Source organism: Pelodiscus sinensis, chromosome 1 (genome assembly GCF_052426305.1).
Source record: "Pelodiscus sinensis isolate ZL-2025 chromosome 1, ASM5242630v1, whole genome shotgun sequence".
Lineage (NCBI taxonomy): Eukaryota > Metazoa > Chordata > Testudines > Trionychidae > Pelodiscus > Pelodiscus sinensis.
In genome coordinates, this window is record NC_143052.1 from 148887989 (window position 1) to 148910858 (window position 22870).

General features: G+C 47.9%; 1 protein-coding gene across 3 annotated transcripts in view; it reads left to right on the forward strand.

The window, feature by feature from the left end:
- B4GALT4 (beta-1,4-galactosyltransferase 4) overlaps positions 1 to 22870 on the forward strand; it is a 58476-nt gene that overhangs the window by 19274 nt on the left and 16332 nt on the right. For 2 of the 3 annotated variants that reach the window (XM_075905862.2, XM_075905865.2), the window contains exons 2-4: positions 16848 to 17334; positions 19542 to 19774; positions 22303 to 22490. In XM_075905862.2, the coding sequence (XP_075761977.1) occupies positions 17064 to 17334; positions 19542 to 19774; positions 22303 to 22490 (692 nt within the window). In that variant the 5' untranslated portion in view covers positions 16848 to 17063. Of the gene's footprint in view, positions 1 to 5011; positions 5031 to 16847; positions 17335 to 19541; positions 19775 to 22302; positions 22491 to 22870 lie in introns of those variants that run through there. The other variant, XM_075905874.2, reaches the window with a different exon arrangement.

The following is a 22870-nucleotide window of genomic DNA, read 5'->3' on the forward strand; positions in this document are numbered from 1 at the left end:
CTTAATGCCTCTATATAAAACCATGGTATGCCCACATCTTGAATACTGCATAGAGATGTGGTTGCCTCATCTGGAAAAAAGATATATTGGCATTGGAAAAGGTTCAGAAAAGGGCAACAAAAATGATTAGGGTTTGGAACAGGTCCCATATGCAAAAAGATTAAAAAGACTGGGACTTTTCAGCTTAGAAAATAGGAGACTAAGGGGGGGACATGATAGAGGTCTATAAAATCATGACTGGTGTGGAAAAAGTGAATAAGGAAAAGTTTTTTACATATTCCCACAATATAAGAAGTAGGGGGTCACCAATGAAATTAATAGCAGGTTTAAAACAAACAGAAGAAAGTTTTTCTTCACTCAGCGCACAGTCAACCAGTGGAACTCCTTGCCAGAGGATGCAGTGAAGGCTAGGACTTTAACAGGGTTTTAAAAAGAGCTAGATAGATTCATGGAGGTTAAGTCCATCAATGGCTGTTAGCCAGGATGGGTAGGAATGGTGTCCCTAGCCTCTGTTTCTCTGGAGGTGGGTGACAGGGGAGGGATCACGTGAGGATTACCTGTTGTGATCCCTCCCTCTGGGGCATCTGGTATTGACCGTTGTCGGCAGACAGGATATTGGGCTAGATGGACCTTTGGTCTGACCCAGTATGGCCGTTCTTATGTTCTTATTTTCTTAAGCAAAGTGAGAGTGTAATATAGAACCAAGCACCTGAAGGACAGTCCTGCCTCAAACTCCTTTCCCAAAATAAGGTCAAGTAGCCAGTTGAGAGGAGTGAGGGGATGAGAGTGAGGTATAAAAACACTAAAATGAAAGGTGAATAAGGATTATTTAAAAAAATTAAAACATCGGATATTTTTAATTTAAATAGGATTTTTTATTTTTTATTTAAAAATCAATAAAATACTAAATTTTTCATTTAAAAAAAGTTACAGTTACATCTCATTGCGAACATGCTACACAAACGCTTACAGTCTTGTAAAAATGAATTAATGGCTCTAGTCCAGCGGTTTCCAACCAACCGCCAGCTGCAAACCCCTGCCTGCTGGACCACAGCACACTGCCAGGTCATGCTCCCAGCTACTAAGACCTCCCCACTAGGGTTCCCCACGCAGCAGCAGGGTGAGTGGCTTAGCACATAACCGGGTGTGCCGCGGCTAGAGTTGTGGCCTCAGTGAGGCTGCTCCTACTGGGGCAACCTCACCATGGCTGTGGTTCCAGCTCCTGCAGGCTGTTATGTGCCCCTGCTGACGGAGAAGCTGCGGTGCTGAGCCGGAGCCAAGCGTCACATGGAGCCCAGTTGTTGCGGCACTTTGCCCTAGCTGAGCGCCAAGCAGCCCAGCTGCACATGGTGCCAAGCAGCCCAGCTTATTGGGAGAAAATGATGTAGATGAAACTGTGGGATGTGGCTGAGTAGGTCAACTAGTTAATAACTTAAATACTTCAATTTGCAATACATCATTCTTTAAGACTCTCTCTATGCCTTTTAGTATAAGTGTGATTTGACAAGTAAATTCCCAAGCTCTTTGCTGTGTTGGATGTTGCTAGAAAAAAAGGTTTAGTTTAAACAAGCCATAAGGATTAGATAATTAGTTAACTAAATTTAGAACCTATAACTCAAGTTTACAATACAGAACACTGCATGCAGCAAGAGGAATCTCAAGTTGCCACTTGCCACTGAGAGTCATTTTCTTATATTATAATACATAAGACATGCTCTTATTTTGGAACATCATGACCAGGGCTCGACAAACTATGTAATCTACTTGCCCATGGCGAGTAGATTACAACCCGGAAGAGCCGGGTTCGGGCGATCTGCACATGTGCAGATCGCCGGACACGGCGGCTGCGAACGGGGCTTGACGCAGTTCGGCAAGCCCTGATCATGACCACAGACTATAATGGTGATGCCATAAGTCTATTCCCTATTTTACTTCAGTATACTTCAGCTTTTCCCAGGGAACCCATTGTATACTTGTTTTTTCAAAAAACAGAAGTGCCAGTGAGTTCAGTGGGGTTTACCCCAAAATTAAGCACAGTCAGACTTAGCTTTTTTGGTAACTTGATTTAAATCAATGTTTTTTCAAAAATGATTTAAATCAACCCACCCAGCTAAAAGGCCAAAGAAATATCTGTCCATGAGTAAAGCACAGCCTCACTCCTTCCTTCGGATATAAAAGGGGTGGTACCGAAGCCCCCAGACTCATGATCCTCCAAAATAAAACATAACTGAATAGAGTAGGGATGTTAACGTGTATCCATGTACACCATTAACCAATAGGCGTGGACTCATCAGTTAACCCTCATGGTTGCACCTCTGTATTGGGGCTCAGGGGAAGGCGGGAGTTGGTGCGCGTGTGGAGCCATCTTAAAAGCTGCCTGCCGCCCTGTGCTGCTCCCTTTGATATAGAAGCAGCAGCCCTAGAGGTGAGGCAGGCAAGAGCCAGTACATGCAGGGAGCTGACTTCAAGCCGTCTAGGGATGTTAAATATCGGTTCATTGAATAGTCAAGTAACCTCATGAAGTTTTATTGGTTAGTCAACTATTCTATAGTCTACGGGGGCGGGTTTGGCAACCACTGTATCACAGGCAGCAGCGCGGGGTGCCAGGCAGGAGCTGGTCAGCGCAGTGAGCCAGACTGGCTGCCTGTCGCCTTGTGCTGCTGCTTCTGAGAAAGAGGCAGCAGCACGGGGTGGCAGCAGTCCCTGTCTAGGGGGGTGTCTGAGCTCCTGGACTCAGCACAAGCCAGAACGGAGCTGGGCTTCCTGCTCACCTGACTCTTAATACACTTGAAAAGCAGAGCAGAAACAGGAGTAGGTCTCAGACCCAGCGTAAGCCTGGACTGAGGCAGGCTGTCTGCCCATTTGGCTCCTAATACACTTTAAATGCAGAGTTGCAGCAGGGTTAGGTCCCGGACCCTTTGCAAGCCAAGACTGAGTCAGGTTGCTGTCCAGCCTGCTAAAAATTGACTGGAAGGGAGAGGGGGAGAGGGAAATGCATGTAGTCTATAGCATTAACCTATAAGCTTTTGCTTATCGGGTAATCGACTATACTGTTACATCCCTAGCGCATACCAGTTCCTGACAAGCTGACTGCCCTCCCATTTCCCTGTACTGCTGCTTCAGTATCAGAGGTAGCAGTGTGGAGGGGCAGGCGGGAGCTGGTACGTGTGGGGAGCCAACTTTTAAGCCAACTCCCCACATGCCCCCCCCCCCCGCATGCAAATGAGTAACCACTGAAAATGTCAGCAGATACACATTTACAGAAATAAATGCATTTTAACATCTCTAAAATAGAGGAAGTATATTATAGGTATAATTATATTTGCTAAGGAGGAGGGAAACCTAAAAAGAAACTCTTCCACTGCATAGGAAAGATTAAAAAGTATGGCAGGTAACCACCTTGGATCAACAGGGAGATCTTACATAAAAAAAAAGGAGTCATAAAAAAGTATGGCAAATTACAAATGGTGAATATAAGCAAACAACACAGGTATGTAGGGGCAAGGTTAGAGAGGAAAAGGCACAAAAAGAGCTAAATCTAGTTATAGGCATAAGGGGTAGCAAGATGTTCTACAAGTATATTAGCAAGAAGACGACCAAGGACAGGGTAGCCCATTGCTCAGTGAAAAGGGAGAAACAATAAGGGTGTGTCTAGACTACATGCCTCCTTCGACGGAGGCATGTAGATTAGCCAGATCGGAAGAGGGAAATGAAGCCGCGATTAAAATAATCGCGGCTTCATTTAAATTTAAATGGCTGCCCCGATCTGCCGATCAGCTGTTTGTCGGCAGATCGGGGGAGTCTGGACGCGATGCCCCGACAAAGAAGCCTTTCTTCATCGACACAGGTAAGCCTGGTTTCACGAGGCTTACCTGTGTCGATGAAAAAAGGCTTCTTTGTCGGGGCATCGCGTCCAGACTCCCCCGATCTGCCGACAAACAGCTGATCGGCAGATCGGGGCAGCCATTTAAATTTAAATGAAGCCGCGATTATTTTAATCGCGGCTTCATTTCCCTCTTCCGATCTGGCTAATCTACATGCCTCCGTCGAAGGAGGCATGTAGTCTAGACACACCCTAACAGGAAACTTGGAAATGGCAGAGGTGCTTAATGATTTCTTTGTTTGGATTTTCATCAAGAAGATGGATGGTGCCTAACGTAGGCTGTGTCTAGACTACATGGCTCCATCGACGGAGCCATGTAGATGAGGGTTGTAGGCAAAGGGAAATGAAGCGGCGATTTAAATAATCGCCGCTTCATTTAAATTTACATGGCTGCCGCACTGAGCCGACAAACAGCTGATCAGTTATTGCTGGAGTTATTTAAGAGCAGATTAGACAGACACCTGTCAGGAATGATCTAGACAGTGCTTAGTCCTGCCTTGAGGGCAGGCGACCGGACTCAATGACCTCTCGAGGTCCCTTCCAGTTCTAGTGTTCTATGATTCTAAAACATTTGAAAAAACTTCTGATTGCATGAAACTAACCCCTGTAACATGCCTGTACTTTGAACTTTTGTTGTCTGTCTGTGATAAGAACCAGGGGAGGGAGAGAAGGGAAAGCTCCCTAATATGCACCTATAAGGTTCAGGCAATTAGAGATGGGGTCCCAACCAGTGACACATATTTGTAATTTCCCACTTTCCTACCTATAGACTAATTAAGTTCTTGAGCTCTTTTTTTTAATCTGTTTGTTTAGAGAATGAGATCTTAAGATACGAGTTGCAAAAGAAAAATCATTACATATAGAAAGTAAATGTAAGGATACTTAACCTGAAAACTTGCTTTGTTAATCTGTATGTCCTAAATATGCTTAATTTAAGACTGATATTTTGTCAGAAACTCGAGCCTCAGTTCCCTGTAAGGTTAAACCAAGAATGCTGTTTCTTTGACCCTCTGGAAATCCATATTTCTTTGTTGTTTCTTTGTCAAGTGTTTTGGAGAACTAGTTCGTTGGGGCATGGAAGGAGAGGGAGTATTGCATTGATGGAGATCAGCTTCTCAGTCATCACTGGATTGAGCAACACCTGAAGGTAGCACTGAAGAAAGAAAACTATTGAGAACGGATTTGTAGCCAAGGGTATCTAGAGGTAGAAATGGAGGCTTGTGATTGGGCATGTCTGACTTAATGTGGGGTGGGAGGAGAATTGTACAGGACATGGCTTGGGGGCAAAGAGGGGCCTGTCAGCTAGCAATCTGAGTGTGGTTTGCTGACTTAAGATATGTAAACTTGTGGTGTTTACTGGAGGCTGGGAGTGAAGGATGTTTTTAGTGGGCATTAATTTCGGGGTAGATTTCTAGTGTGCTCATGCTAAGGGAGACAAAATGGGGACGCTCAGTGAACAGTAGAGGTGTGGGGCAAGGCTCTCCACACAACCTCCATGGTGGGGATAATGTACAAGTAGAATCATAGAACACTAGAACTGGAAGGGACCTTGAGAGGTCATCAAGTCCAGTCCCCTGCCTTCACAGAAGGATCAAGCACCATCTCTAGATCATCCCTGATAGATGTCTATCCAACCTGCTCTCAGATATCTCCAGTGATGGAGATACCACAACCTCCCTAGGCAATTTATTCCAGTGTTTCACTTTTTCCTAATGTCCAACCACATGTCAAGCATGTGAGGTGGCCAGTCCATTTTGGGGGCCACCTACCCACCAGCAGCCAGCTCCTCATTTGGTCACGCTAGCACTGAGCTCAGGGACCCAGGTGCAGCTGGCCCCGGGACAGCGCAACACTCCCACACCACAGTCTGTAGGCCCCCCCCCAGCCCTGCGTCATGCACTTTAGGAAGAGCTTCCTCATCATCAGGGCTTGACAAGCAGTGGTGAGCCCCGCTCGCCAGCCGCGCGGTTTGGCACACTGCACATGCACAGACCGTGCTGCGCGTGCACGGCCACACCAGCAAATAGATTGCCCTAATTGTCGAGCCCTGCTCATCATGTTGTGGAGCGTGTGGTGCAGGGCCGGGTCGTGCAGCAGGGAGGCTGGCAAACAGAGCCAGCTGTATAAATGGATCACCCGGTGGTCGGTGTAGACGTTGTGATACTGTGTGATCTCCTTTACCCAGCCCACCACTATGCTCTTCAGGATCTTGCTGGGAAAGTGGAGCTTAGATGGAGACCAAAGTCCTCCAGGTGCCACCAAAGGAATCTCAGAAGCCTACCGTTCTCCCCAGCTATGGGGCTGCTCTCTAATGTCCCTGCTTCCCCAGAACAGCCAAAATTCTGGGAGATGCCTCCTCCTCTGCTCATGCAGCCATATGTCATACTCTTGGCCAATGCCCCAGCCCCTGGGGCCAGAGGATTCCCTTGGTGGAGCTCCTTGCAGAGCCAGGGCCTTCGGCCACACCTGAAGGCGCTGGAGCACAGAGTAGTTTCATCGTAGCTGGCTGGGACGCTGGCTTCCTGGTTCCCCATCACCATGTCCTCGAGAGAGGCCTGCGGGATGATGTCGAAACTGACACTCACACTGGAGGCTCCCTCCATATCATTGATGTGGTGGGACTGCAAGATGGCGTTCACGGCCAAGCTCTGAAGATCCTAATTCACACACATGGTGGAGTAGCTGAATTGATTTTAGCAATCACTACAGATATTTGCCCAAACTTAGCCAATTCATTTAGGCTATCGAGGAATTGTTTGTGCTTCAACTTGTTCAAATTCAAGTGTCTACACTAGATGAGACTTAACAGTGAATGAGGAATGCAGTGCATGGTTCTTGTGCCCTCTTTCCCTCTGCACAGGCCACTTGAGTCACAAGAGATAGGAAAAAGTTGCTTGTTGCGCTGAGTAGGAATTTTGTAGCCATAGCAGGCTACCTCTCTCGTGACAATGCCTGTGCCAATCATCCCACATAACTGGGGTTAGTGTGGAAGACTTTTCATGGATTTGGGGAGAGAGAGAGAGTGAGGAACTGATGGATGTTTCTGAGGAAAATTATTTTACCAAAAGAATGTTCCATGTGTTGTTAAATGAGGTAAAATGTTTTTCAGAGAATGTTGACAGCAATGCAAATGCTCATGGAGGCTGCATTTTTGGCCACTGTGGTAATGTTCCCATGCTTCAAGGTTGGCACCCTAAGGGTATGTCTACACTACAAAGTTAATTCGAACTAACAGATGTTAGTTCGAATTAACTTTGATAGGCGCTACACATGCAAACCGCTAGTTCGAACTTAATTCGAACTAGCGGAGCGCTTAATTCGAACTAGGTAAACCTCATTCTACGAGGATAATGCCTAGTTCGAATTAACTAGTTCGAATTAAGGGCTGTGTAGCCACTTAATTCGAACTAGTGGGAGGCTAGCCCTCCCCAGCTGGCACGGCTCAAGCCGGCCATCCGCTGCCACCCAGCCCTCCGCCTCTTCCCGGGACCAGGCTGGCGGCTCCCGGGAGCCTGCCCGGGTCCGCAAGAGGTGGGCGCCCACCTGGTCTAGTGCAGACATCGTGGACCTCATCCATGACCTCCACACTAGGCACAGGAAAGTGGCTGTCTAGGGCAGGATAGCTGCCAGCCTGGCCACCCAGGAGTAGGTTGGCATGAAAATCAAGGTGATCCACTGAGACCCCTGACCCTCAGCCCTGAGCTTAGAATGGCCATACTGGGTCAGACCAAAGGTCCATCTAGCCCAGTAGCCTGTCTGTCAACAGCGACCAACACTAGGGACCCTGGAGGGGATGGACCGAAGACAATGACCAAGCCATTTGTCTCGTGCCATCCATCTCCAGCCTTTCACAAACAGAGGCCAGGGACTCCATTCCTACCCCCTGGCTAATACCACTCCATGGACCCAACCTCCATGACTTTATCTCACTTCTCTTTAAACTCTGATCTAGTTCTAGCCTTCACAGCCTCCTGCAGCAAGGAGTTCCACAGGTTGACTATTTGCTTTGTGAAGAAGAACTTTCTGTTGTTAGTTTGAAGCCTGCTACCCATTCATTTCATTTGGTGTCCTTTAGACCTTCTATTATGGGAACTAATGAAGAACTTTTCTTTATGCACCCTCTCCACACCACTCATGCTTTTATAGACCTCTATCATATCCCCCCTTCATCTCCTCTTTTCTAAGCTGAAAAGTCCCGGTCTCTTTAGCCTCTCTTCATATGGGACCTGTTCCAAACCCCTGATCATTTTAGTTGCCCTCCCCTCTCCCACCCTCTCGCTTCCCCTCTCCCACCTCCTTTTCCCAGTCTCCCCGAGTTTTGTTCAATAAAGAGAGTTTCTATTTTTGAACACACGTGTCCTTTATTTTGTACATCAGGAAAGGGGGCTAGGGAGGGGTAAGTGGAAGGAAGTGAGGGAGGAATGGGGTATGAGCCCCCGATGGGGAGGACTGGGCTGGCTCTGCGAGCTCCTTGGGGTGGAAGCTCTCCCGAAGCCCCTTGATTGACCCCCCCCCCTCCAGATGGCAGCCTGCGGCAAGTGCAGCCGGGCTGATGGCTGAGTGCTGTGATGTGCCGAGTGTGGGCACTCAGGGCACTCCAAGCCAGGACTGCTTTGCAAGTGGGGAACCCCTGAGAACTGTCTGTCCCAGATAGGGGTCGGGTCCCTTTAAGCATAGCCCTCGGCTAGCCTGAGACAGCAGCTCCACGCTCTAAGTCCTAATCTGATGCCCTGCCGGCACTGCTTCCGGCCATCCTTAACCCCGGTTCAGGGTCCACTCAGTGTGGACATGCTAGTTCGAATTAGCAAAACGCTAATTTGAACTAGTTTTTAAGTCTAGATGTGCTAATTCGAATTAGCTTAGTTCGAATTAACTAATTCGAACTAAGTTAGTTCGAATTAGTGCTGTAGTGTAGACATACCCTAAGAAACTTCTCTGCATGTGCCTCGTCACCAGCAACAGGGATTCAGCAGTCCAGAATTTTAGCTCTTGAGGCAGTACCAGGAAAAATAAATTTGGACTCTGCCTCTTGATTGTTCTGTGGAAGTAAAACCATGTGCTGATCACTAAAGTATGTAGTATTTCAGTTGTAATTCAGTATGCACAGGGCGGAGGTCAGCTGAGATACTATAATAATAGCTACTTTTATGACTTAGCACCTTAAATGTGAGGGAAGTATTCTCTGCTTGATAGTGCAGTGCCTAGAACTTGGGGTCTCCTGATTTCTTTTCCATACATTGTTAATAAGTGGCGGTGGGAACCCTGGGTAAATTATTTCCCCATCTGTGCTCCTGTTTACCCATCTGCAAAATGGGGCTCAAGATATCAACCTCACAAGGATTCTGGGGGATTTAATGTGTAAAGGGCTTTGAGTTCCTGTGATGAAAAGGTTGTGCTGACCTTTAGCTGCCACCTCTTGTTTTCCTTATCAGTGTTAGTTGAAGATGTAACTTACAGATCAAGTAGACAAGAGGTCTCCAACCTTGTAACCACAAGGTCACTTTTTCAATTTAAGTGCAATGTAAGATCTACCTCAAACTCACATACCCATGTCCTACTTCCTTCCCTCCCCTTCTCCGAGGCCCTGCTCCTGCTCCACCCCTTCTCCGAGGCCTCACCCTGCTGACTCCATTTCCTTTCTTTCATCCTTACATACTTTCACCAGGCTGGGATAGGGGGTTGGGGTGCAGGCTCCAGTCTTGGGCCAAAGAATTCAGCAGCTAACATGTACAGCAATGGCTCCACGGTGCCACGTGCTGCCCTCCTCTACAGGCACTGAGCCCTCTGTTTCTGCTGGACATGGTTCCCCATCAGTGATCAATGGGAGCTGCAGGAGTGGTGTCTGCAGACAAGGACAGCATGTGGAGACCCCCTGCTCTGCCTTTCTCAGGGGCTGCAGGGACATGCCAGCCACTTCCAGGAGCAGCAATGACCACAGGTATAATTCCTCCAGCCACAACAGGTTAGGCATTTTAGAATGCACTACTCAACGAATTAAATTAAATGTAAGAGAGAAATGAAATTATGAAATGCACAGAGCAGTCAAAACCAAAAATATCACACTTTGCAAGCAGTAAAAGTAGTAACAACACCCTCCCCCACATATGTGTTGGGTTGAGAGAGAGAGAGAGAAATCTTGCTTTGCCGAGCTCCCTCCACCCCCTTCTCTCTATGTAAAGATAGGGTACAGAAGTGGGGGGAGGAGGAACTCTCCGACATCAGCACCTCCCCCTCTTATTCCTCCCACACCCTGCACAGCAAGCAGGAGGTTCCCCGGGGTGCACCTCCAAGGCAGAGGGCAGGAGTAGCATGACAGTGGGAGGAGGGGCAATGGAAGTGCCAGCGCTTGATAGCTTTCTGGCCAAACCAGTCAGGATCACCTGTCAGAGGCTCCAAGATCTACCGGTAGTTCCTGATCTACTAGTTGGTGAGCACTGAAGTAGACTTAACCGACCTGGCTTAGTCCTCCACTTCTGTGCTCAGGCTTGTAAATAACCAGTTAGAGGCCCCCTTTAAGCCTGGGCCTAGAGTATGGGGCAGGGCAGGCACACAAACAACTGTTCAATTGTTCAGGTATGCCCAGGCCTGATGCAGGATGGGACAACAAACAGTTTAAGTAAGAATTTATAAGGACCACGCCTTGTGGGGCAACAACACACAGTTCAAATGGTTTAAGCTCAGGCCTGTCTGCGAGCTGCACAGTGGTCAGGTCTCCTAGCTCTGGAGCCGACAAGCACAGGGGTTTTCTCCGTACAGGGGAAACCTGCCACCCAAGGTGTGCAGTGGCAGGGGGGGAGGGGGAGACGCAGGCCCACCCGCTCCACTGCATCTCAGCCCAGGGCCGTAACAGTAGCAACATGGGCTGCCACTGGGTCAGCGGGGTTCCTGATCACAACACGCCGACCAGCTCAGTAGGTCAGCAGGGGATCCAGACTGCATCATGCTGCCCAGCTGACCTCCATTTTCTCAGACACCCCCAAGTCAGCTTTCCCTGGGCCACTTCTCAGTTGTCCCTGTGGGCCTGTCTGCCTCATCCACTGCTCTTCAGTGTCCTCTGGGGATGATGGCACTGGCACAGTGTCCATGGGACTGTGGGTCTGGGTCACTCAGCAGTCCCAGTGGCGCAGCCCAATCTCCAGAGCCCAGTAGGGGCCCTGACCCCCTTGGCCAGTCTTCTGCGCCTGGCGGTGGTAGGGTTGGCCGTGATCTGTCTTCGGGGTCTGGCAACAGCCCAGGCAGTCCAACCCAGTTGTCTCTCCTAGGGCAGGGTAGATGTGCCTTCCTTCTGGGGAGTCCAGGGAGAGCATTTGACTTGCTTGCCTGTTGGGCTCTAACTGGGCTCTCAGCCCCTGCTTTTATAGTCTCTGCCCCTCCCTTCTACTTCCTGTGGGTGAGGCTGAGCAGCTCCAAGCCCACCCACGAAGGAGCGTTAGGGAGAGTTTCCTCTTTCAGGTCAGTGGGAAGCCAAGCATAGACATAACCTCACCAGATATGAGTGAGCTTATGCACTAAAACCAGCAATGTAGCCACAGTAATGTAAGTAGCAGAGACACTACCTATCCCAAGTACAGTACTGTCTGGGCAGCCAGTCCATCCTGCCACTTGTGCCTTCATTCTAGTTTTAGTGCACTAGTTCAAAGCTAGTGCCCCATATTAGGTACAGCACTGCTGTTTGTATCTTCTGCTCTATAATGACCACAAAGCTATGGTCATCAATAACTTTGTTTGTACTGAGCTCGATTATTTCAATCTGTAATGTTTTGAAGGTGATCAGCAATGACTCAGTGAATTATTTCTATGTAACTGGCTCTTTGTGCAGGTTTTATTTCTCTCTAAATGGAAAACAAATGAAACTGGTTATTCCTGTTCTCAGAGGTCATTGCAAAGATTTGCACTGTTCACACATTTTACCAAATGTTCTAATGCATTCCCTCATGGGATTCTGGGGAAAATGTGACAATGAAAAACCCAAGGAAACTCAGCTTAGCCCCTGTAATGGTGAGCTGTACAGAGAGCCTGTAGAGCAGGAGTCAGCAACCTTTTCAAACCAAGAGCCAAACTACATCAAAATTCAGAACAGATGGTCAACAAAGAGCCGTATAAGAATGCACATTTGCATGACTGAAAACATACAACTTCATATTATTCATAATTGGCATGATGCTTACGAAAGGCATAAATGAACCATTGTACTCACTTTAATAGGACTTCTGCTGCTGCATCTTTTCACACATTTCTTTGAAGTTTACATTATAACTAGTCAAATCAGCTTCATGCATGTATTCAGGCTGTTTTCTGTCAATCTTATGGCAGGGGTAGGGATGTAGGCGTGCAGGAGTTTGGGTGTATGATAGGCTCAGGGCACAGGTTTGGAGTGTGGGTGGAGCAGTAGTGTTATGGCAGGGGACTGGGGATGTGGGGATATGAGGGGCCCAGAGTAGGGGATTAAGGTGTATGAGGGGCACAGGATTGGTGAAAGGGGGGTTCAGAAATGTTGGGGGCTTGTTGGCCAGGCTTCAGTTTTAAATAGAGTAAAATATTACGTCCAACATGAGAAGGTTTCAACATTGTCTTTATTTATGGCAGCAGTGGGGAACCTTTTTTAGGTCAGGGGCCACTGTCCCACAGAAAAATCAGTCAGGGACCACACAAGTGAGAAGCAAAAAACAACCCCTTCAAAAACCTCAGTCCCCTGGTACTCCAGCCCTGTGGTACGGGGAACTGAGGCTCAAAGTCTCAGGCCAGGTTAATTGTTCTGGGGTTCCAGGGTTAGTGGAATTTGTGCCCTGTTCCCAAGCTCTGGGGTGGGGCCAAAAATAGGTCCAATGTGCAGGTCAGAGCTGCCAGTGAGTGGGATAGGGATGGGGGTGCTGAATGTGAGTGGAAGTAAGGGTGCAGGAGTAAGCTAAAGTAGGTGTCTGGCCAGGGGGAGGGTGCAGGAGCAGGGTGGGTGGGTGTCAGGCTAGGGGGCAGGGAGCTGGTGTGTGTCTGGCCAGAGGACAGGAGCAGGGGGCTGGTGGCATGAGACAAGCACAGACTGATGGGACCACATAGTTATGTGGCTGTGGGACAATCAGCAGTGGCTGCAAAACTTATTCATGCGTAAGGATACTTTCCTGGAACTTTACGAATTGCTTTCCCCCACCCTGAAGCACAGCAATACCAGAATGAGATCCATTTTGACTGTTGAGAAGCGAGTGGCAATAGCTCTGTGGAAGCTTGCAATACCAGACAGTCAGTTGGGAATCAGTTTGGAGTGGGGAAATCTACAGTGGGGGCTGCTGTGATCCAAATAGCCAAGCCAAATACCCTTTTGCTCCAAAGGATAGTGACTCTGGGAAACATGCAGGACATAGCGGAGGGTTTTTGCCATGCTGGAGTTTCCTAACTGCAGTGGGGCAATAGACAGAACGCACGTCCCTGTCTTGGTACCAGACCACCTTGCCAAAGAGTACATAAACGCAAGTGAAACTTATCAATGGTGTTGCAGGTGCTGGTGGATCACAAGGGCTGTTTCACCAACATCAATGTGAGAAGGTCAGGAGAGGTGCATGGCACACGCATCTTTAGGAATTCTGGTCTCTTCAGAAAGCTGCAAGAGGAGCTTCCTTCCCACACCAGAAAATGACCATCAGATGCGTTGAAATGTCAATAGTGTTCCTTGGAGAGCCAGCCTACCCTTTGCTCCCATTGCTCATGAAGCCGTACACAGGCAGCTTAGACCACAGTCAGGAGCAGTTCAACTACAAGCTGAGCAAGTGCCGAATGGTGGTGGAATGTGCTTTTGGATATTTAAAGAGGTTTTGCAGTTTATTGACTAGGTTAGACCTCAGCAAAAGCAACATTCCCATTGTTGTGGCAGCCTGTGGTGTGCTCCATAGTATCTATGAAAGCAAAGGGGAAAGTTTTATGCCAGGGTGGGGAATTGAGGCAGATTGCCTAGCTATTAATTATGAGCAGCCAGACACCAGGGCAATAAGGAGAGCACATCGAGGGCACTGCAAATCAGCAAGACTTTGAAAAATAGCTTGTGAATGGCCAGACAGCGATATGACAATCGTGTGTATTGTTTTAATGAGGTGTTCCCTGCATTAAGAATGCTTGCCTGTAAACCCTGTAACCCACCCCTCCCCATGCAACACAAGCAGTAAAGATACTGTTGTTGAGAAATCACACATTTTTATGTAGGGAACACAAGCAGACACAGAAAAGGAGTTCAGGGAGGAAACCTCAGGTGGAAGGGAGCTGAGAAAGGAAAGCAGCATATTGCAATCCCCCTGTTCAGCAATCACATGGGTATGAGAATGACAGCCCTTTTGTTCCGGGACACATGCCTGAGGTTGAGTGTGAGGCTGCCCTTGACTCTGCATCCCTCCGCACACCCCCACATTCTAGTGCACCTGGGCGAGGAGTCTGTGGTACTTGGTGAGGAGGGAATGTGGGTTATACTGAGTTGGAGGGGGTACCTGTCCATCTGGCTGTCTTGTGAGTCCACCGTGTTTGTTATCAGCCCTGACATGACGGTCAGGACATTCTCCTGTGTCTTCACTTTGCAGTCCCTCTTGTTTCTGTCCTCATGCTCTGATCACATCTTCTACAGTAGCATTGTCCTTCAATCGTTTAATCATGCACTAATCCGGCAGGCAGATTGCATCTGCTCACTGAACATGTGATACCTACTATGTTTTCACCTTTGGGATGTGTGATAGCTGAACAGCCTGAGGAGCCAGACCCAGGGGAGCGAGGAGGTGTGCAGCAGGCTCGCTGTTGCATCCACTGGAAAGTCTGCCCTTCACTTTTTGTTATAGGAGTGTGACGAGGTTTGTGTACCCTGCACTGGGGTTAAAACTTTGTGGGCAGAGAAAGTTCCTCTCCTCTACCCAGACTGGACATGCTGCAAGTGCTGGGGCAGTATAAAAGGGAGCAGCTCAGCTCAGTCTGGGCTGGACACTGGTGGGAAGAACCTGCTATAGGAGCTCCAGAGGTAACCCAGCGATGGATCCTGATGATGGGAGCCAGAGACCAGGGAGACTACATTGACTTCAGAGCTGGTGGAATCTCAGGGAGGACCTAGAAACCGTGAGGATCACCCCAATGCCAGATCTGGTAGGAAGTGACCCAGAGAGGGGTGCACAAGTGGTATCTCCCACCTGAGTGAGCTCAGCTTGTTACAGTGGGATTCCCCGCTGAGCAAATGCTGGATCATTCCCCCACTGACAGGGTCCTGGATGGGGGCTCAGTAAAGTTGGCTGCCCAATCCCCTGAGACTCTAGCCATTAGGCTGTGCTGCTCTGCACCCCACATCTGTGTTACTGACTGTAGCCCTCAGGCTATGCCCTGCACACCAGGGCTGTGTTATTGAGTTGGGCCATTAGGCTGTGCCGCCCTATAACTAAAGGGCTACACTACTGACCCAAGCGAATAGGCCTCAATACCTCAGGTCGCTGACGGCCTTACATCTGAACAGGCAACATCCATACCCCTTGTTACCTGCACCCCTCTGGACAGGGTGTGCATACATCACGATAAGGAGATGCATTGTGGAGCATTGAACCTAATCACTTAGCATAAAGGGACATCTATCCAAGACAATAGGCATGTGTTATGTCCAAGTCCAATGTTATGCTTTTAAGCACCCAGTGTGCAGCGGGTACACCACAGAGATCTGGGAGATGCTGGACTCAGTTTGGTGGCCAGCATGATAAGGGACTGGTCAGGGCATGCACTTTTGCTTCCACTTTGCAATCATGTGCGATACAGAGTTTGCAAATAGCAGCTTCCACAGCTAGGCAAACGTCTGCGTTTGCAAGGGGGGGTCCATGGCGGTGGCATGGCAGGACTGGGGCTGATGTGGTGACTGCGTGTCTGGCACCCTCCATTTACTGGGAGTATGCAACTTTCCCTTCCTACAGGAACCTATTGGTGGGAAGGGAATGCAGGCATGGCAGCAGGGCAGGGCCCCTCACACAGTAACCATGTTTTCGGCACCTCCTATTTGTCAGGAGAGAATGCAACTTTCCCTTCCCACTGAATCCTGCAGGTGGGAGGTAGAGGTGGTCCAATGTGGTGTCAGGGCTCAAACAATACTTTGTTGGAGATGAGCAAACAGAGGTGTACTGTTATGTCAGTTACAATAGCTCCCCTGCTTCATCCACGTTGCCGTGCACAATATCAGTCTTCTCCGAATCATACAGAAGGTTGCTGACTGAATATGGCCAGGAATAAGGGATCTTCCGGAAAAGCCTTTATTTTCCGAAAGATCCCTGTCTAGACTGGCGCTTTTTTCCGGCAAAGCCCCGAGCCGGAAAAAAGCGGCAGCCATGTTCATGCAAATGCCGCGGGGAAAATTTAAATCCCCGCGGCATTTGCAATTCCGAAGTGTCTCATTAGCATCCCTTTTCCGGAAAAGGGTGCCAATGTAGACACAGCTTTAGTGTAAACCAGGCCTGTTTTTAACACTGTCCATGTTTGATCCAACCTGTATCACTGGCTTTATCTTTCACTGCTCCCCTCCCCTCTCTTAGCACCAGCCTTTACCTTTTCTTTTCCCACTGCTTCATCATTGTAAGGAGTTGGTGCCAGAGTCTTCTCTTCTGCAGCTCCTGCCAACTGGAATTACCTCCTGTACCTCCCCTTTATTAAATTATTCATTCATTCATTCATTCATACATACATACATACATACATACATACATATGTACATTCCACAGTTTGGTAATAGCCCTTGTCATAGACCAACCCTCCCAACAGGTCAGTAGGAGAGCCTGAAATAAAACCTAGATTTCTTAACATACTGTCTTGTGCCCTACCAACTAGATGTGCTTTTTGTAGTGCTTTGGTTCTCAGCTCTCTGCTGTCTGCTAGCACCACTGTGATCCATGTTGTTCTAGAGAATTCGGGTGGGGGTGCATTGCAGTGCAGCTGTGGGAGTATAAAATAACCTCTTTTCTCTGTTTTGGACTAGGGCAAGTCATATGATGTTTGCCTTCCAACAACCACTCTAACAGAACTCCATCAATTCCAAAGAAACAGGAAGCTTGACAGCCTTTGCTATCTCCCAACTTACTGCCTGATTGTGACATTCCTTCTGAATCCTTTATTGTCAGCCTTCTGAGGTGTATGGTGAAACAGCTGCATCAGAAACATTGCTGAGGAAGCAGCTTGCAAACAAGGGAGTGCCATGGGCTTGAGCTCTGCCATCCTTCATCTCTTCTACAAGTTCAAGCTGCTGCTGCTCTTTACTTTGTGCATGATGGTGGTGGCATGGGTTACTTCTAGTTACCTTGTGGATAACATACAGGAGACTTCCAAAGTAAAGATCTTGGAGGAGAGTTTCATGAAGGCAGCCATGCTGGAGAAGGAGAATCAACAAAAGAAGGTCATGTCAGCTATGGAAGTTCCCACAGTGAAGTCCACCATGAGTCACTGCCCTGCTCTCTCTCCCTACCTGCGTAAGTGGCTCACTCTTCATTACCTTTAATGAATTAAATATGCTACTGACTCCTTGATTCTCCTCTGATTACCCTTTACCCAGGTGCTTTTCCTGTGAACTAAACTCAAAGCTAGTGCCTGTTTCATAACAGATAAACAGCAACCTCTCAACAGGTATCAGTTCACCCTAGAAATACTGAGAGTTATAAGGAGATGTGTAAGACAGTTTAATACATTATGGGGAGATTGTTGGGTCCACGCCATGCCCAGTGGTGATGCTTTGGCCAGGTGAATGAAACTAAATCTGGTAGTTCCTGTGTGACCTACATAGCTGTCCCTCTGCCTTCATTCTGAAAAACTAACAAAAGTCCACCATGAAAACACTTCAAGGGGATGGAGTAAAGGCTTTCCTACTTGCCTATGAGACTAGTCTGGCCCATATGTATTTTCTTGCTATGGCAGCCAGTAAGACAGGGGGAACAGAAAACCCATCAGAAATAGTTACACCAGTCTGATATCTGGATACTGTGTTCCATTGGCAACTGTAAGTACCTGGTTACTGGTCTCATTATAGGTCCCATACTGTGCTTTTCATTGTTTAATCTGTTAAATTTGCAATAATTGAGGAGTATGGCCCATCTTCTGAACTGCATCTTGCTGAGCTCCAGAATGATAATTTAGAAAGAAATGGGCCTCTGCCCCTACCTGACTTGCTTGGCAGATCCACTGTTTTGCTCATTTTCTTTTCCTCGTTCTTTTATGTTGAACCCCCTGTTGTGGTAAGAGATTGTCCTCCTCCTCACAACCCATACACTTCCCATTTCCATCTCCATGGCAGATGTGAAAATTCTGGTGGAAATGAAATGTCATTTCAGAAAAGTCTTTGTTGCCCCAGGGCCCTTTAAATTGCTGCTGGAGCGCTGCACGGTGTGCCTCAGGAAGCTTTGAGGGCTGTCTGGAGGGGTTGTGGCATCCTCCAAGTAGTGCAGTGGGTTGGTTGCCTAACCCCCGCCCCTTCTGTCTGAGATCCCGCCCTTTCCTGGAACATGGAGTCGTGTCAACGCCCTCCCCACACACTTTACTCAGGAGCCTGACAAGTCTGTCAGCCCCACAGCCTGACCCTGAAACATTGACATCCTTCTACGTCTATGGTTAAAGCCTTGATGATTCCCTGCTTGCCTACTCTCTCATCTCTCCACACTTGTTCCTCCCTTTGAAATCATGATTCTCCTTCTGATTGAGTGGGACTCCTTTTATACATCGTTGACATTGCTTCTTCAAGTGAATAAATGCTAAGCAACTCCAGGTACCCACTCGCTTCCAGACCCATGCAATGCCTTTGTAGCATTTTCTATTCCATTTGGTCTGGGAAGTAAGATAAATCAGAATCTGGGATTGCATCCATGCTTCTCATGCCATTCTGTGGCCTGCGTTACACGGAAGGTTAGACTAAATCAGTGGTCCCCAACCATTTGGGGTTGCCGGGCGCCAGGGGGCGTGGCCGTTCGCCCGCCGGGCGCCCGGGGGGGGTGGGGCCTCCCCATAGCCGCATTCCGGGGCCGGCGCTCTCTCCCTCCCCCTCCCCCAAGCGCCGCGTGCCCGGCTCTCCCCCCCCCCCCCCGCTAGCGCTCTCTCCCCCCCCCCCCCGCAAGCGCCGCGCGCCCGGGGCCGGCGCTAGCGCTTTCATCCCCCCTCCCCCAAGCGCCGCGGGGGGTGAATCCATGGCGCCCCCGGGGCCGGCGCTCACCGTGCGCCACGCGCCCGGGGCCGGCTCCGGCACCGCGCATGCGCCACATGCCCGGGGCCAGACCAGCCCTGAGCACTTGGCGGGCGCAGAGAAATGCCCCGCGGGCACCGTGTTGGGAACCACGGGACTAAATGGTCAGAATGGCCCCTTCTGGCCTTGGAATCTATAAATGCTGGAGGGTAAAGCCACTCCCACAAAGGCATTGAACTACAGTGAACCCTCGTTTATCGCGGTAGATAGGTTCCAAACCCGACCGCGATAGTTGAAAATCCACGAAGTAGGGACATGTATATTTAACATATATACAGCGAGCCCTCGCTACTTCGCGGTTCGACCATCGCGGATTCACGTATATACATAATGTAATGAAAAAGTCCGCGAAGTCGTGAATCCGCGATGGTCGAACCGCGAAGTAGCGAGGGTTCACTGTAGCTCAAAATCAAAAATGAATTAAGAACCCTTCTTGTGCTTCTCTTGCAGAAGGTTCCAGCAAGCTCAAGTTCAAAGCATCCCTCACACTGGAAGAGGTACTTAAGGAGAACTCTCAGGTGGCAAAAGGTCGGCATCGGCCTGCAGAGTGCTTAGCACTGCAACGAGTGGCCATACTGATCCCACACCGCAATCGAGAGAAGCACCTGTTGTACCTGATGGAGCACCTCCACCCATTCCTACAGAGACAGCAACTGGACTATGGTGTCTATGTAATCCACCAGGTGAGGCAACCATGAAGGCAAGGCAGCTACCTGCCTGGGAAAGATGGGAGATTAACTCCTGTGCATCTCAACCTCTTCTTCCCTACAGATATACCTCCTGGCTTTTTGTGATGGTACCTCAGAGCTGGTTGTCTCCTTGGCTACAGGACGTTGGCATTCCCTTTCTCAGAGATTCTGTCTGAATTAGAGAAGCTCTTTAAAAATGTTCCACTTTCGCTAACACCCACACAGTTTTGCCTGTGTTAAGTGTTGCGAGCTTCAGGACAGACTTACTCCTTACTAGCTGTCTCTTGTGCTTTATGCACCGTGCCATCCAGCCTGCTCAGAACCAGTCTAATTGTTAAGGTGTTAAAATGGCTTTGGCAGCCAGCAATCCTTCTGCATTTGGGGCTCACGCTGATGCTAATACAGGAGAATCTGGACTATTGTTGATAAAGAAGGAAATCTTCTATAGAAAATGTCCTTGATCCAGCTAGAGCCTTCAAAATCATACACAGGAAATACTTGCCAGCCTGAATAAACTATGAAATTTGTTGTTGCTTAGTTAGCATTTCTTAGCTAGGGCTTGAGATGACCATGCTAATAATCAGGGCTCAACAATCGCAGCGAAAACCACTTGCTAGCCCCGCACTGCACATGCGCAGACCACCGGTGAACAAGGCGACTGGCTGAAATCTACTTGCCACGGGCAAGTAGATAAGCGTATTTGTCGAGCCCTGCTAATAATGTTTAAAAGCTTCAGAGGGGTAGCTGCGTTAATCTGTAAGGGTACGTCTAGACTACATGCCTCTGGTGACAGAGGCATGTAGATTAGGCTACCCAGCATAGGGAAATGAAGCGGCGATTTAAATAATCGCCGCTTCATTTAAATTTAAATGGTTGCCGCGCTGTGCTGATCAGCTGTTTGTCGGCTCAGCGCGCTAGTCTGGACGCTCTGCGGTCAACATCAAAGGCATTTGTCAACCTCCCCGGTATGCCTCGTGGGATGAGGTTTACCGGGGAGGTCAACAAATGCCTTTGATGTCGACCGGGGAGCATCCAGACTAGCACGCTGAGCCGACAAACAGCTGATCGGCACAGCACGGCAACCATTTAAATTTAAATGAAGCGATGATTATTTAAATTGCCGCTTCATTTCCCTATGCCCAGTAAACAAATCTACATGGCTCCGTCGATGGAGCCATGTAGTGTAGACACGCTCTAACAGGAAAAACTTTGCAGTTTTTTCTAATAATGTTTGTTACTGAGAAAATTAACTTACCCAACACATTAAACTTATACAGAATGAAATTTTCTCAGCCCCCAAATTTTGGGGGTGTTCACATCAAGGATCTTTGTTCATGAGCCTCTTCCACCCCTTCAGATAGTCTATTGATAGTGCCAAATCATTATTTATGTCATAGTACTTGTATACAAATTCCTGTTCTGGCTGGTGGGTTGCCTTGATCCTGCCTTCAGGCCATAGTGTTTTGATCTCCAGGTTCCCAGCTTTGACAAAACAACTCTGACACTTCAGACTGGAGACAGGATCCTAGAAGCTAACAGCTTGCCCCATTGTCTTCCAAGGGGATACGAACTATGATTTGCTTTCTGTTTGCACTTGCAGACAGATGTTTGCACATGGTCACAGGATGTGTTCTGCAGTCTAGTGTGTAGGTATGCGTTTGCTTACATGCAGATGCAGGTATGCTCACCAAATGGCTGCATCCTTGCTCTGAAGTGAGTTTTGTCACCATCGTAGGCTTATGAAATGATTAGCTACAGCTCAAAATTTATTCGGCTGCAATTAAAATAAACGAATAGAACCAATACTTCTGATCACCAAACTAACAAAAAATAAACATATATAATCCAGTAAAAAAAGAATAAAATAAAATCCCAAGACAGGAGTCCTGGTACAGGTCAGTGTATATAAAAGACAGTGTGTGTGAATTACGAGTAGGGTACCAGATTAGGTGTTAGGATTACCACATTTTTTTCCCCAGTTCTACCACAACCTGAAGAAAATCACTTAATTTCTCCATATGCAAATAGTGATACTTTCCCATTTTGTAAAGTGCTCTAAAATAAATGGAGGAAAAAGTGTGAAAGTTTAAATCCAGTTATTTTTATGCTTACGTAACTCATGCTAATAGTTGCATTTACATTCAGCACTTTCTAAGCTACATGGTTGTAGCGCTTTCATTACTTTGTCTGATGGACATTGTAAGGCAAGATGAGCGATGGGAGTAGAATAGTATTGTACAGTTTAGGTTACTCTTAGAAGCCTGATAACCTGTGCCTTGTCTGACTCTGTCCCTGGCCATTCATGACAGGTGGATGAAGAAACACCTCACAATATTGGCTGTATTGATGCCCTCATACAATGTCTAGGAATTGCTCTTTGTTTGATGTGAGAACTTGGTACAGTAGAAAGGCTGAGAGCCATGAAGGATACTATAAACTATGTAATTAGGATGGAATCCAGGCAGGTTGTGAATCACTTTTAATGGGTTTGATGTATGCCTTGTCAATTTCCTTTTCCACAGGCTGGCAATACCAAGTTTAATCGAGCTAAACTGCTGAACGTAGGATACCTGGAGGCCCTGAAAGAGGAAAACTGGGACTGTTTCATTTTCCATGATGTGGACCTGGTGCCAGAAAATGACTTTAATATGTATATGTGTGACAAACAACCAAAGCACCTTGTAGTTGGCAGGAACAACACTGGTTACAGGTAGGAATGAAAGAGGTTGGAGAATATTTTGTCTAAGAATTGCCAGATTATTAGTAACATACCTCTTTCTAATTGGTGCATTCCCTGCCATCTCATATGATACTGTTCCCTTTTGTAGCATCTTTCATCCAAGTATCTTTACAAACATAAATGAATTTAGACTTTGAAATCACCAGTGATGTAGTTAGCCCTGTTTCTCAACTGGGAAAATGGAGATTCTTAGGGGACTAAGTGAAATACTCCAGGTTATGCAATACAGGCAGTCCCCGGGTTACGTACAAGATAGGGACTGTAGGTTTGTTCTTAAGTTGAATTTGTATGTAAGTCGGAACTGGTACATATTGTAGGGGAAACTCTAGCCAAACATTTTTTTTAGTTTT